Below are 14,629 nucleotides of genomic sequence, written 5' to 3'. Positions count from 1 at the left end.
CTGGCCTTCACTACAATGTTACCTCTTGGCTTTAAGCAGAAGGCACACTCTCTAGCTTCCCTGTTTTGTTTTGAAATGAGGTTTGTCTTCATGATGGAAGACATGCCTAGAGAGACCCATGTACAGGAACTGGTTCCACAGAGTCCAGGACATATTACCTACCGTGTATTGCACCACAGAGGTTGGCTAACACTCCCGTCTGCCTGGGAGGTGGTAGTGGAAGCATGGTTCTTCACAGGATTCCTTCTCATAGGTATGGAGAGGGAACTTTGTAGATGCTGTCACTCAGACATTGCAAAGTGCTTCCATCTTAACAAATGATACTTCCTGAAACTGCTTCCTGAAAGTAAGGACTCTTAGACTTAATACAGGGCACTTTCCTTTGCCTTCCTCAAGTACATTTGAAATAACTTCTATCTTCGTGAAATAAGGTTTCAGGGGAAAGACGCATGCTGCCCAAACTTGTATCTCCCAGCTAAGTACATGGCACTCCCTGTGTCCCTTCACTCCAACGTTTGAACAGGCTTCCACCTTCCAGAGAGATGGTGTTCGCTGAAAGGTAGTTTCTCTCCAGTGTTGTTTCTTAGGGTTCTATACCTGCAATTTGCTGGCCCTCTTCCTGAAACCAGGGATTCTTTGAACTTAACCATTTGCACACACTTCAGCTTCCTTGGGGCGATTTTCTCAGTTTTCCCTATTGTTCACACACACTTTTGGGTCCACTTTTGTCCTCTGGCCTGACCATGATTGTGGATGGACGGTTGCTCTACAGTGTTGTTTGAGTTGAAAGGTGCTTTTTCATCAGACCTGTTTCTTGCTCACATTGAAGTGCATGACGAATTCCTCAATCTCTCACATACTCTATTGGACATGATTCTGTCTTTCTGATGAATCCCCTCTTTGGGGTACAGGCATTCACGACACCATTGCCTCTTGGCCTTAAGCACAAGGTACACTCTCTAGCTTCGCTGCTTAGTTTTGAGATGAGGTCTGTCTTCATGATGGAAGACGTGTCTGGAGAGACCCATTGTACACAAAGTGGTTCCACAGAGTTCAGCATATATGACATACAGTGTATTGCTTAAAAATGACCATATCTATGAACTGCATAGCAAATCTTTACCATATAAAAATAAACATGAAAACTTAAATAGTTTTGTTAGCTATAAACATTTTAACATAAATAGCCAAATGACATATCTTCATATAATCATTTAATTTTATATTGTAAAAATATCATCTTATTGAATTTGTACAACACAGTTAAGTAGACCTGACATTACCAGGGCTTGATGCCAAAGTTTTCTCTTTTCAATCCATTTTGTTCTATTCTTGTATTGTCTGTTTTGAACTTTTTGGAGAAGAGCAAATTGGGACCACTGAGCTTTGAACTGGCAGAAAAGAAAGAAAGGGGTTTTGTGTGGTGACAGAAGCCAGAAGTCTGTTTTGCTCACTCCTAACCATGACCCTGCTCCTACTTACTGGTTTGCCCTCAATAAAGTGTCAGTGATTCTCCTCCTTGAGTTACTTGGCTTGTAATCATCCAGCCTTCTGTTCACCATGAAGAAGAATAACACTTATTCAGTGCTAACTGAGCGCTTGGCTCATGGTTTAATTTTTACCACTACAATCTCAGGGGGTGGATGATGGTATTATCCTCATTACTATAGAGCAGAAAAGTGAGGTTTAGAGTCAAGTAACTGGTCCAATTTCCTGGAAGTAGTGACTTGGCTGGAGCTCACTCTGTACCTGTACTCTAAATTTGCTCACATACTTTTTGAGATGGTCACTGGGGACTAGGGATGTCATCCATGGGTCACAGTGAATGTAATTAAAAGGGAAACAAAGCTCTGATTTAATGTTAATTTCATTAACAAACTATTTTACCCAAATCTTACATTCTAACATACCTATTCATACGTTGCAAAATGGTGAGTAGTATTCAGCTGAATTACACTGTTAACAAGATGACACCCCATCTACAGGGCTGCCTATGTGTTCTTTAAGAGTGAAGTAAAGCAGGGAAAAAAAAGGTTTCTCTCTATCATATTTTAAGTTTACCCATGAATCTCTACAATGAGATTTTCTGTGGTTTGAATATATACAATAATGTATTTTTAAAAAGATTATTTTTTTATTTACTTGGAGAGAGAGAGAGAGAGAAAGCACAAGCTGGGAGACAGAGAAGCAGACTCCCTACTGAGCAGAGAGCCCAATGGGGGACTCGATCTCGGGATTCTGGGATCGTGACCTGAGCTGAAGTCAGACACTTAACCCAACGAGCCACCTATGTGCCCCCACAATAAGGTATTTTTTTTTAAATTGCATCATTGCGTTTTCTCAACAAAACATCTAAACAAAATGGTATCTCTATTATGAATAAATCCTAACTTCACCCTCTCCACCAAATTTTTGAAATATATGCCTTACTTAAAACCATTCAGAAAATTTTAATGTTTTCTTGTTTTGGTGGGGGGAGGGCATTAGATTGGGTAACATTTCCATAAGTGTAAGTGTTTTTGTTTTCCTTAGTTTTGCTCTTTGTCAGCATTTGGTCCAGCTGCCTGATCAGTAAGCTGTGAATGAAGCCAGAAACCTTGCCTTTAGCTTTAGTTACAGTTGAAAAATGCAACAATATTTTCAATTTCACAAAAGCTGTCACATGGTTGAACACGTGCAGCCAAACTGCTATGACTTAGCACTGAAACGTGGCAGGTTCCTCTCATTCATTAAAATGATTTCCCACTGTTTTAAGGAAAGAGCTTAGACATTAAAGACAAATGTTTTATTTCTATATGTAGACTTTTTGTTTGTTTGTTTCTTTTTTTATCCTCTGTCCTTTACAGCCAAGATTCACGTTCTTGGTTCTGGAGTCCAGACTATTCACTCTCACATTAAGTTGTTTCAAGACATGTGCTCTACATTTGTTTCCTAGCATGCAAATAGCCTGGGCATGTGCTTACTGAAACTCGTAACACCAAGGGGATTTAGTTAGATCCATACAGCTTGGCAAACGTTTTGTTAGAAAATCTGAGTAAAGATTGCAAAATAATGCTGTCGTCTCTTCCTCTTCTTCTTCTTCTTCTTCTTCTTCTTCTTCTTCTTCTTCTTCTTCTTCTTCGTCATCTTCGTCTTTGTCTTCTTCTTCTTCTTCTTCTTCTTCTTCTTCTTCTTCTTCTTCTTCTTCTTCTTCTTCTTCTTCTTCTTCCCCTCTTACCATTAGACAGCTTTTCAGGTTGTTCCTAGGCAAACTTCATTAAGAAATTGAATCAGTCAGAATAAATGTAAAAAAAATTGAGGTCAGAAAATATCTTTCAGATGAATCTGAGAATACATCTTCACATCCATTTACATGCATTAATTGATGAAGATGAAGGTTCTGCCTCAGAATAAGAGAAATTATGACACCCTAGGGCACAGCCACTCATATAGTCAAAAGAGGAGAATGGAAGATTTTCTCTCAGGAACATTGGATCTGGGGAAACATTGAGGGACAAAGCCATAATATTGCTTTGTATTCACATCCCAGTTCTACTTTCCAGAGCATTTTCACTCAGTATTGTCAGGCTTGTGTCAGAAATCCAGAGAGAAATGGAAAATGATGATTACTTCATTTCCCTTACAGATAGTTGCCAAAGTTTCTTTTTTTTTGGAGGTTGTTCAGTGGGCCACAGGAGTAAAATAATGTTTACAGTGCCCAAATGTTAGAATCTTAGGGACTATCACCCAGAGTCACGTTGAAATGAAAGGTGTTTGGAAAGCACATTGCAATTCTAAAGAAAAGGCCACCCCTTCAACTCTGATCTTAAATGAAATTCCGAGAATGGAATAGAGACTGTCTTTTCCTTGCATTTTGAGACTTTTCATCATGTATGTGTTTTCATTAGAATTTTTGAGTCACCTCTGCTTTGAATTTTTTTGGCCTTGTGTAAATTCTTGTGTTTATTTAAATTTGCTTTGAGTTCTTATTTATGTACCTATGTACATTTACATACATCTCCATGGGATATACATATATACATATCATATGTATCAGTTACATGCACAAATACATATAAATGTATTTGTAAGAAATGGTTCCAAAATCACTTCCCACTAGTGAATGAAACATTATTTCAGATTGCCTCTGTAACCTGTGCGTACTTTCAGATAGTGCTTTATTCACTCATTATAAATACACTCAACAAGTGATTTTATTTGATCATGTATCAACACTAATGAAAACTAGATAAAACTCCCTAGTATCTACCCAGCGATAACTGTGAATTAATGGTGCTTTTCTTTTTTCCATTAAAGATTGTATTTATTTATTTGACAGAGAGAGAGATCACAAGTAGGCAGAGAGGCAGGCAGAAGGGGAAGGGGAAGTAGGCTCCCCGCCCAGCAGAGAGCTGGATGCTGGGCTCAATCCCAGGACTCTGAGATCATGACCTGAGCCCAAGGCAGAGGTTTAACACACTGAGCCACCCAGGTGCCCCTAATGGTGCTTTTTTTGAAGATGACAAGGAGAATATTCATTGTAATTTAAGCGTGGGTACATAAAAATCAACAGGATTCTAGGACACAGTTCCATTAGAAACAAATTTTTATAAAGGACTGGGTAAAAGGGAGATAATTTCTTTGTGAAAGATTTTACCATTAATCTAAATAAAATGATAATACTGGAATAATCCTCATGCTGGATATATTCTCATCTCAGTTTTTTTATGATCTAGTGAAATATTTATCTTCAGTAATTCTCCAGCCATTGAGTACACACATAACCTAGCTCTCCTCCCTCTCCTTTTTTCACACTCACTTTGGGTACTGAGTTTATTACTGAAATACACATTACAGACACTTTTTCCAGCTTTATTTAGATGTAATTGACATATAACATAAGAATGCACCCCCAAGAAGGAAGCTACAGTCTTTCTGTAACCCAACGTTGGGAAAAAAGTCCTATCACGTCTGCCATATTCTCCTCATTTGAAGAGCCTCACTCTGTTCAACCTACATTCCAGAAGAGAGAACGAGTGTGCAAAAACCAGGAGGCTTCCTCAACTATTTAAATAACAAGAACTTCATGATAGGCAACCTTTAAGAGAGCCTCAATGACTGCTACCTCCTGGTGTTGTATTTCAGTAAATAAACTCAGAACCCAAAGTGAGTTTGAAAAAAGGAGAGGGAGAAGAGCAATGTTATGTGTGTACAGTGTGATGATTTCATATATATTGTGAAATGATTACAATAAGATTAGTTAACACATCCATCACTCCCTGAACTTGTGATTGTGTGTGTGCGTATGTGTGTGCATGCGTGTTAAGAACTTTGAAGATGTGCTCTCGGGGCAACTTTCAAATATATGATACAATATTGTTAACTAGAGTTACCATGTAATACATTACATCCTCAGACCTTTTCGAAATCTTATAAATTGAAATGTATAGCCTTTGACCACCTTCACCCATTTCCCCCATCCCACCCCACCCCCACCCCTGGCAATCAGCAATCAGCAAACTGTTCTCTTTTCTATAAAATCTGTTGTTTCACATTCCACATATAAATGAAATTATACAGGATTTGTTTTTCTCTCTGACTTAGGTCACTTCGTATAATGCCCTCAAGGTTTATCCATGTTGTTGTAAGTGGTAGAATTTTTTTCTTTTTGGTGGCTGAATATTCCATCCCATATATATTTTAATATAATTCACTAATTAGTTAATGACTTTACTGATTGTATCAGGCCTGATTATCTGGTTGGGCTTACTGGTTAGGAGGGACTAGAGGCTGTATTCAGCAGTTAAGCAGGGCTACAGATTTGATTTCCTGCCCTGGTGGGGCCGGTTAGATTAGCTGGCTGGGGATCCAAGCTGGACTGCCCGCTGAACTTCCTGGCCATATAGGGCCGTATCTGCAGAGCCACTCGCTGGGATCTCCACTCAGGCACGCTGCAAGGAAGAAGGCAATCCACCCAGACCTGAGTGTTGGCTGTGGTGAGCCCCACCTCCTCCTCCCTATCTCCCATCCGAGTGTCTCCAGGAGGCAAGATCTGAGGGGGCCTCTTGGGAAACATCCCACAATGCCAGGGGAGTTGTTGCTCACCTTAGATTCTCTCCCACTGGAGAAACTGTAGGCCCAGGGGGATCTTGATGTGGCTCTGTGCTGGCCTGGGGGAGGAAAAACACCATCGGAGTGTAGCAGCTCCCTTCCCCAACCTAGTGCTCTCTTTTTGGTCTCTGTTGTCAGCCTTACCCTTGGATTTGAGGATTTTCTCAATGGGGTTCTATGAATTGTCTAGGGTCTTCTTGTAAGGGGGACTAAAGTTAGGAACAACAGATGATGCCATCTTGATGGTGTCATCATCTTTATTTATTTATTTATTTTCAAGATTCATTCATTTATTTTAGAGGTGGTGGAAGGGGCAGAGGGAGAGGGAGAGAGTCTCAAGCAGACCCTGCACTGAGCACAGAGCCCCACTCAGGGCTCATCCCACAACCCCAATATCATGAACCTAGCCAAAACCAAGAGTCAGAATCTCAACTGACTATGCCACTCAGGTGCCCCTTCACTCCCTTGCTATAATCTATTGGTCTGTGTCTTGCTGGGATGCCCAGCTAGATCTGACCCTCTCTGTGTTTCTTGTGTGCACAAAATTTATCAAAAGTAAATAGAAGTCAGATGACTCTTCCCTCCTCTCTGAGAGAGGGAAGGTAGGCTGAGCTCTAGCACCACAAAAGGACAAAATCACACCTTCTCTAAACACCTGGACTCAAGCCAAGGTACAGCCTCAGACCCCACCCCAGAGCCGATGAGAAGGCAGGCAGTTGGAAAGGCCAGAAGTCAGGCAGGCCAGGAAGGAAAGCAGGATGAAGACCACTTTCAGGGGAATAGGAAGTTGGTAATGAGACACACCGTAGAGCATTTTTCTTTTACCACAGACACATACCTCACCTTCTGACATCAGCCACATGACCTCATTCCTCTTAACACTTCGGAACATACCACACATATAGAGTGAAGATAGGGGAATAGAGCATACTTCTTATGAGTCTACGCTATTTTGAATAATCAGCAAGTTACCTTATATTTATTTTTTGAGATTTTATTTATTTGAGAGAGAAAGAGAGAGCGCTAGAGAGAGACACCAAGCACGAATGGGGGTCAGAAGGAGAGAGAGAAGCTGAATCTCCACTGAGCAGGGAGCCTGATGCAGGGCTTGATCCCGGAGCCCCAGGATCATGACCTGAGCCGAAGGCAGATGTTTAACTGACTGAGTCACCCAGGTGCCCCTATATTTATTACTTTAAGGTGAATTTAGCATTGAAATTCTGGACAGATTAAGAAAAACAGTTTTGATAATTTCATGGTTTTGGATATTATCTTGAATTATTTGAATACATAACAGGTATTCAATAAGTTTATTACTTCCTTAGTTTAAATACAGCAGGTAAAATCATATATCTAGATATCTATTAACAGTAAATAACCAATATAAAATAGTTTATAAAGTAGGAGGTTTTCTAAGCTTTCAAAGCAAGCATTATAAGTCTATTGCATTAAATAATCTCCATTATTTTTATCAAAAGAAATTAAAAAATATTTGTAAGATGGACGCTTTCTACATTTGGTTTTATTAGAAATTCTGGCTCAAGAGAGCTGGGTGTTGTAGACCACCATCCAGCTCAGTTAAATGTTTAAGAAATAAAGCCTCAATCTAGTCACTCTGAACCTAACAGCGCTCAGATTCTTCATGGAACAATTTTATTGCTTCTCCTTAACATCATGGAAAAATTTTACTACATGGTACATAATATGTGTATAATCATGTTGATCTTTGCCCTATCAGATTTCTGATGTGAATCTAGCCAAAATTTTATGGCTAACACATATTTCTAAGCCAGCATCTAATTAGTATTATGTAAGCTATGGTACAACCAAACTCAAACTAGAATATTTTAAACTAAAATATGTATCTTCCCCAAAATCTTATCTGTTAGGAAAACCAATGTGTGCCTTTAGTTGAATCCATTCTTTACACCAGATGTATATTTATTTCAAAGTCAATGTATTTTAAGTCAACCTTCAAAATGCTTCTCTTAACCATTTTGTTATGGTCTCACCACAGTATATTATTTAAATGATACTCCATTACTAACTTTGTGGGCACAAGAGGATTCCAGAAGAAAATAGAATCTTTCAAAATTAAAGGTATTTAGAATTGACCAGGATCAGCACTTTACAAAAATAGAATTACACGCACCACACAAGAAAAACAATTACCCACACATCCCATTTTCTCCCCTAATAATATAGATAAACAATGAATCTATTTATCACTAAGCAAATGGGAAGAGACAAAATAGCTCCTTATGCTTCTCAGGAAAGCCATAGATTCTGTAACCTTGTTATTCTCTCTCTCTCCCTTTCTCTCTCTCCCTCTCTCTCTCTCTTTTTAAGGAGATGGGTTTTTTAAAAGATTTTATTTATTTGAGAGTGAGCATGAGAGAGAGCATGAGTGGGCGGGGGGCGGGGCGGGCAGAGGGAGAGGGAGAAGCAAGTCTCCCGCTGAGCAGGGACCCCCCCCAATGCTGGCCTGGATCCCAGGATCCTGGGATCATGACCTGAGCCAAAGGCAGATGCTTAACAGACTGAGCCACCCAGGCAACACTCTCTTTCCCTCTTTTTAACCACAAGTTCTTATCATTTGAGTAGTTCTCCAAAGGCTAGAAAAGTGGAAAAGATGAGGTATTTTTATAGTTTATGTTTTTCTTTCTTTCTTTCTTTCTTTTTTAAAGATTGTATTTATTTATTTGACAGAGTCTTTCGGGTTTTCCATATAAAGAATCATGTCATCTGCGAAGAGAGAGAGTTTGACTTCTTCCTGGCCAATTTGGATACCTTTTATTTCTCTTTGTTGTCTGATTGCTGTTGCTAGGACTTCTAATACTATGTTGAACAAGAGTGGTGAGAGTGGGCATCCTTGTCGTGTTCCTGATCTCAACGGGAAGGCTACAAGCTTTTTCCCATTGAGGATGATATTTGCTGTGGGTTTTTCATAGATAGATTTGATGAAGTTCAGGAATGTTCCCTCTATCCCTATACTTTGAAGCGTTTTAATCAGGAACGGATGCTGGATTTTGTCAAAAGCTTTTTCTGCATCAATTGAGAGGACCATGTGGTTCTTCTCTCTTCTCTTATTGATTTGTTCTATCACATTGATTGATTTGCGAATGTTGAACCATCCTTGTAACCCAGGGATGAATCCCAACTGGTCATGGTGGATAATCTTTTTAATGTGCTGTTGGATCCTGTTTGCTAGGATCTTGTTGAGAATCTTAGCATCCATATTCATCAGTGATATTGGTCTGAAATTCTCCTTTTTGGTAGGATCTTTGCCTGGTTTGGGGCTCAGGGTAATGCTGTCTTCATAAAAAGAGTCTGGAAGTTTTCCTTCTGCTTCAATTTTTTGAAACAGCTTCAGGAGAATAGGTATTATTTCTTCTTTGAAAGTTTGATAGAATTCCCCAGGGAATAGAGATCACAGGTAGGCAGAGAGGCAGGCAGAGAGAGAGGAGGAAGCAGGTTCCCTGCTGAGCAGAGAGCCTGATGCGGGGCTCAATCCCAGGACCCTGAGACCATGATCTGAGCCAAAGGCAGAGGCTTTAACCCACTGAACCACCCAGGCACCCCTATATTTTTATTTCTTAAGACAGTAGGTATACTTGTCTCATTGTGGAGCAACTAAAGTAAAACCAAGAGAAATAATGATGCCAGGCAGTGACTGAGGATCTATTATATGCCAGACACTATCGTAGACTCTTTACATCTGTTTCATTTGACTCTCTCCACAACCTTACAAGATAAATGGCAGCTTCTATTTTTATGGAAAATCAAACTGAGTATCTGAAGTTAAGGAAATGTTGAAGGTGGACTGTTAACTGGGGCCACCTGTCTGACCTCAAAGACCATACTTCCTCTTCACTTTGTAATCTTGACTGTAATCTCTGCACTTCCCTTTAAAATACGGAACACTAGGGCTAGCTTTGTAGCATGCCACAATTTTGGGTCCAGGATATTTTCTTATCCTCTTAAGACATTCAAACAACAAAAACCAAAAGAATTCCTATTTCCTGTTCCTGTTTTCAGAGTATTCCAAGCTTCTTTTCTTTACAGTCCCAAAGCCTCACCCCCTCATTAATTCAGGACTAGCATTATCACATTCTCTTGAGTTCAAGATTCCTGCCAATCATTCTCATACCCGGCACTCACTCCTGAGAACGTTTTCCTTGATCCTTCATTTCTGGGGTAGACATCTACACATTTTTGCTACAATTTTTTTTTTTTACTATCTTCTTAGTTAAGGATCTCCTTACCTGAATTTCAGCACAGCTAGCAGTCTTGTGAGTCTTTCCCAACAAGTTCAGGGGCAGAATGAGTCCCCTGAGGGGCTGTTTTGAGTAACTATTTTTCTCAATTCCCAAAAGGAGCAGGTATGGCTAATATCGCTTTAGGTGCAAGAGAGAGGAGATAATTTATTACATTCGATGGATGTCTTAGGACATTAGGATCTAATGCCCCTCAGAACCCTATTGACAAGGCTGGTAGACTGTCTTCTATTTGGTCTGTGTCCACTCTGCATACTCTCCTATGATCACAGCATTTTCACAAAGGTCAAGAAAATATTTCAAAATACCTCTGGGTTTTGTTTCCTCCTTTTATTCCTGTACCTTTTTCCTTCACTCAGTTAGGTACTCTGTACTCATAGCCTTGGCACAGTCTTGTAACAAGATGTAAAAGAGAAGACATTTATGAGTCCCAGAGCTGGAGAGGATTCCACAGTATAGATAACATGTCTTGGCAAGGCAGGTGAGGGATGAGGACCAGGGCAATAAAGCTTTTGCTACCCCTTCCTCAGAAAAGGAAGTGCCTCTGTTGGGTTCTGAGCAGAAAGGAGGACAAATACTGATTCTGAAAGCAGAGGAGTTTCCCAGCCCAGGTTCTGGACCTTGCATCTGTGTGTGAGCAAGAACTGAGAGAAAAGATGGCTTGCAAAGGCGGGGCTATTAGAAAATTTGCAAAATACCTGGCACCCCAAATGTTATCTGGAAGTAGGAGAGAGCCACTCTGGGCCAGTGGAATGGACATCCCATTGGCTATGTCTCTGGACCCCCAAGCAGTGACAGCCTCACCTGTTCCCAGCAAACCCCAAACCTTAATACTGTGTAAGATGCCAGAACTCACATAAAACTTTGTGGGGACAAGGATGTGAAACTCCAGGAAAAGCCAGGATTAACTTCCCTATTGATGGAACACAATGAGGGCTGAAAGTAAAAATTAAAACAAACAAAAGTAATGCCTGAGTTTTGTGCCCAGGTCATACCCATGGTGGTCTTCAAAGCAATACCAGAATGTTAAAAGGACAGATCTGTTTCATTTGTTTTCTCTTATATGATTAAATTTCAACTTAGACAAGTAGTTTGCCACAGAAGTAGGGAGCAGGCCTGGGACCTGAGTATTCCTGGTTCAATTTATATTCTACTTACATTTTGAAAACTGTTTCACTGTTATAAAGTTAACCTGGGCTCACCATGAAAAGAGTCAGACAATGTGAAAAAATTTGGAGATCTCAGTGAAAATCATCTAGGAATGACACCTTATTTACTATCCTTAAAGGCCTATCTCTGCATTCTTAGCTTATGGATATATGGATACACCTTTATACAGGTAAGATGGTTCTCTAAATATTTTGAAACCTGTTTTACCTCTCAGCAAGGCATTGTGAACATTTTTTCCATACTAATAAATTTAGATGTACATTGGCATAAATAAATATATATAAAGATGAAAAAAGGGTAAAAGACACCTGGCCAGGTAGATGTACATGTATGTTTTTAATTCAGTTCCATAATTAATAAGGGCCTATTTTATGCCAAACATCATGCTAGGAATTAAGAAAAGAGATGAATAGAATACAGATGCTGCCCTAGTGTAGGTCCCAATTTAGTAGGGGAAGCAGGGAAATAGAATCAGAACAGTGTAACCCCTGAATATAACAGGTGTACAGAATATGGCCTGCTGGATAATCTGCAACTTTATTTGTATAGTACACGGATTGATGTTTCTTTCTACTTATGTATTTCCCATTAGTACAGTTTCTATGCAGATTTTGCATACTGAGAGTCCTGTGTCCTCATTGAATGCTTCAGACTTCACTTTTTTTTTTTAAGATTTTATTTATTTATTTGACAGGCAGAGACCACAAGCAGGCAGAGAGGCAGGTGGGGTGGGGGAGGAGCAGCCTCCCTGCTGAGCAGAGAGCCAGATGTGTGGCTCCATCCCAGCACCCTGATATGACCTGAGCTGAAGGCAGAGGCTTAACCCATTGAGCCACCCAAGTGCCCCCATACTTAGCTTTTAATTTTTAATAATTCTCAAATAATTCACTTGTTAGATGTTTATAAAAATATGAATAAGTGCCCCAAATGTGTGAAATTCAATGATCATAATGAAGAAACAGTATCTTTTGTAACTAAATGGCTAGAACACTTCTGTTAGCCACCTCACTTTTGCCACAGCAGACAAAATTAGAATGTTAATAATGTATTGCAGGATGCATTATTTTGGAGTGTTATTTTGACATTTTGAAGGTCACTAATTCATGACTTTCTGTTTTATATAACACAGAACTGTGACACTGATGAATATTTTCACCCAGCAGATCACAGAGATAGCAGACCTATGATACTGATTTATGATACCTGCATATTGAGATGTATTTTATAGTTTATGTATGCCAGTTAACATTTGCTCAACATGCACAATGTTTTGTTATATTTGAGGATAGAAAACTTATGAACATACTGTGACCTAGGAATACTTACAGAAGAGAATTTATTAAGTAAAGTTTAAATTCATACAAATTGAATACACTTAAAATATGCAAAATAACTGTTTAGATTAGGTTACTTGGGAAAAGATTTCTGGAGGAAATGAATTGCCAGTTGCATTTTGAAGTAATTAATAGATATAAGCAAAGAAGAAAATACACATACAGAGAAACAATCCAAGACATGCAATGTATGGCATATTGGGTGGAGAAACTACTCTTCTGAGAAGTGCCCATCCATTCTTTTATTCAATGGACATGCAATGAGCACAGCTTATACCAAGAACAGTGCTAGTCATGTAATACAGCATTCCTGTCTTCAATCTTATGGTTTCATGGAGGAGATAGGCAGGTAAAAATATACCAGGACACAGGAGGGTTAAAAAAAAAATTCCATTCTTTTCCCAGAACTGTAAGATATTGGTAGGAAACAGAGAAATTAAATTAGGAAAATTGGCTTTGGAGTGCCTACTAAGCATCAGCTAATAATGATGCTTATTATTATTAATAATATTATAATAATGTTAATAATAATAATAATAATGTATAATAATAATTACACCCCATTCCTCTCCTTCCTTCTTCATCAAGTTTCTCTAAAAAGAGGTCTGCATTTGTTGCCCCAAGACCATTCATGCTGTAACTCTTTGCAATCAGGCTTTTGGGCCTGTACCTCTTATTATCCTGTATAATCAGAAGTCCTCAAGGACTCCTAGGTCTTTGCTCACTCCCTGGAGGACCCCTTTTTTAACCTCTACTTCTCTTCCAGAACACTTTCTCGGCATGCTTCCCTGTCACCGCAGAGACCTCTTGGGTCTCGTCTCACTCCACTTCTTTGTTCCACCTCTCAATGCAGGCATTCCTTGCGTTCTGTATTTGGTCATTTCCTTTCTCTTACACATGTCCTCTCTCTCCTGACAGTGTCCTCTGCTTGTATGAGCCCCATTCTATATAGGTGACTGCAAATTCTGTTTTTAGAATCCTAAATTTTCTTCAGATCTGCCAAGAACCAGCTTTTGCTTATGACATATTACCTAGGCAACTTCTATTAATCATGCTTTTTTGTTTTCTGTATTTTATGATGCTCTGACATCTGGGGCCTTGCTGACCAGGAGAGACTGCCCTCCCAGGGTTAACTAATTCCTAGAGGTTGAAAACAACTTGCCTTCCAACACTCCTTTGACAGAACAACCAATTCCAAGTTTCTACTCCAATGTGCCTCCTGTCAGGATCCTGAAGCCCGGGACACTATTGCCTTGCCTTATATTATCCTAGGGCCAGGTACTAGAAACCTAGAAACACCTACTATATTCAAACTATCCAATCCTAAACCTACTTAGCCACCTAATCTTCCTTGTCCATTCCATCCCCTGAAAACAATAATAAAGGCTTTTGCCCATGCTTTTCCTTTGTTCCTTCTGCCTTCTGACCAATCCTGGTGCTTTCCCATATAGGCATGCCACACTTCCTATTGCTAGAGATCTATGAATATAAAAACACTCATTCTCATGTCTATGTATATTAACACACCTGATTTAAACAAAGCCAAGGTACATTTTAAAACACAACTGAGCCTATACCATTGAAAAGTAACTTCTCCTCCTCCTATATTTCCCCATGTTTATATTAGTACCATGATTCTCGAATTCAACAAGACCCAAAACTTCAGAGTCACTTTTGACATCTCCTTCTCTCTTGCTGCATACACATCATTGCTTACACAACATCAACTATTATCTCTACACAATTACATCTTCCTCT

The 14,629-nt window shown here is 39.4% G+C and overlaps 1 protein-coding gene across 1 annotated transcript in view; it reads right to left on the bottom strand.

Moving 5' to 3' along the window:
• Positions 1 to 2,959: 2,959 nt before the first annotated feature.
• The window catches only part of LOC308349086 (uncharacterized protein), a gene marked incomplete at its 3' end in the record, with an annotated part of 78,337 nt that continues 66,667 nt past the window's right edge, over positions 2,960 to 14,629 (bottom strand). Inside the window, exons 2-3 of the mRNA XM_080813622.1 lie at positions 6,085 to 6,149; positions 2,960 to 3,251 (exon numbers count right to left, since the gene is read on the bottom strand). Of these exons, the coding sequence (XP_080669748.1) occupies positions 2,960 to 3,251; positions 6,085 to 6,149 (357 nt within the window). The remainder of the gene's footprint in view (positions 3,252 to 6,084; positions 6,150 to 14,629) is intronic.

The sequence above is a fragment of the Martes martes genome (genome assembly GCF_963455335.1).
Source record: "Martes martes genome assembly, chromosome: 9".
Classification (NCBI taxonomy): Eukaryota; Metazoa; Chordata; class Mammalia; order Carnivora; family Mustelidae; genus Martes; species Martes martes.
The sequence above is the reverse complement of the archived record's forward strand: the minus strand, read 5'-3'. Positions and strand labels throughout refer to the sequence as shown.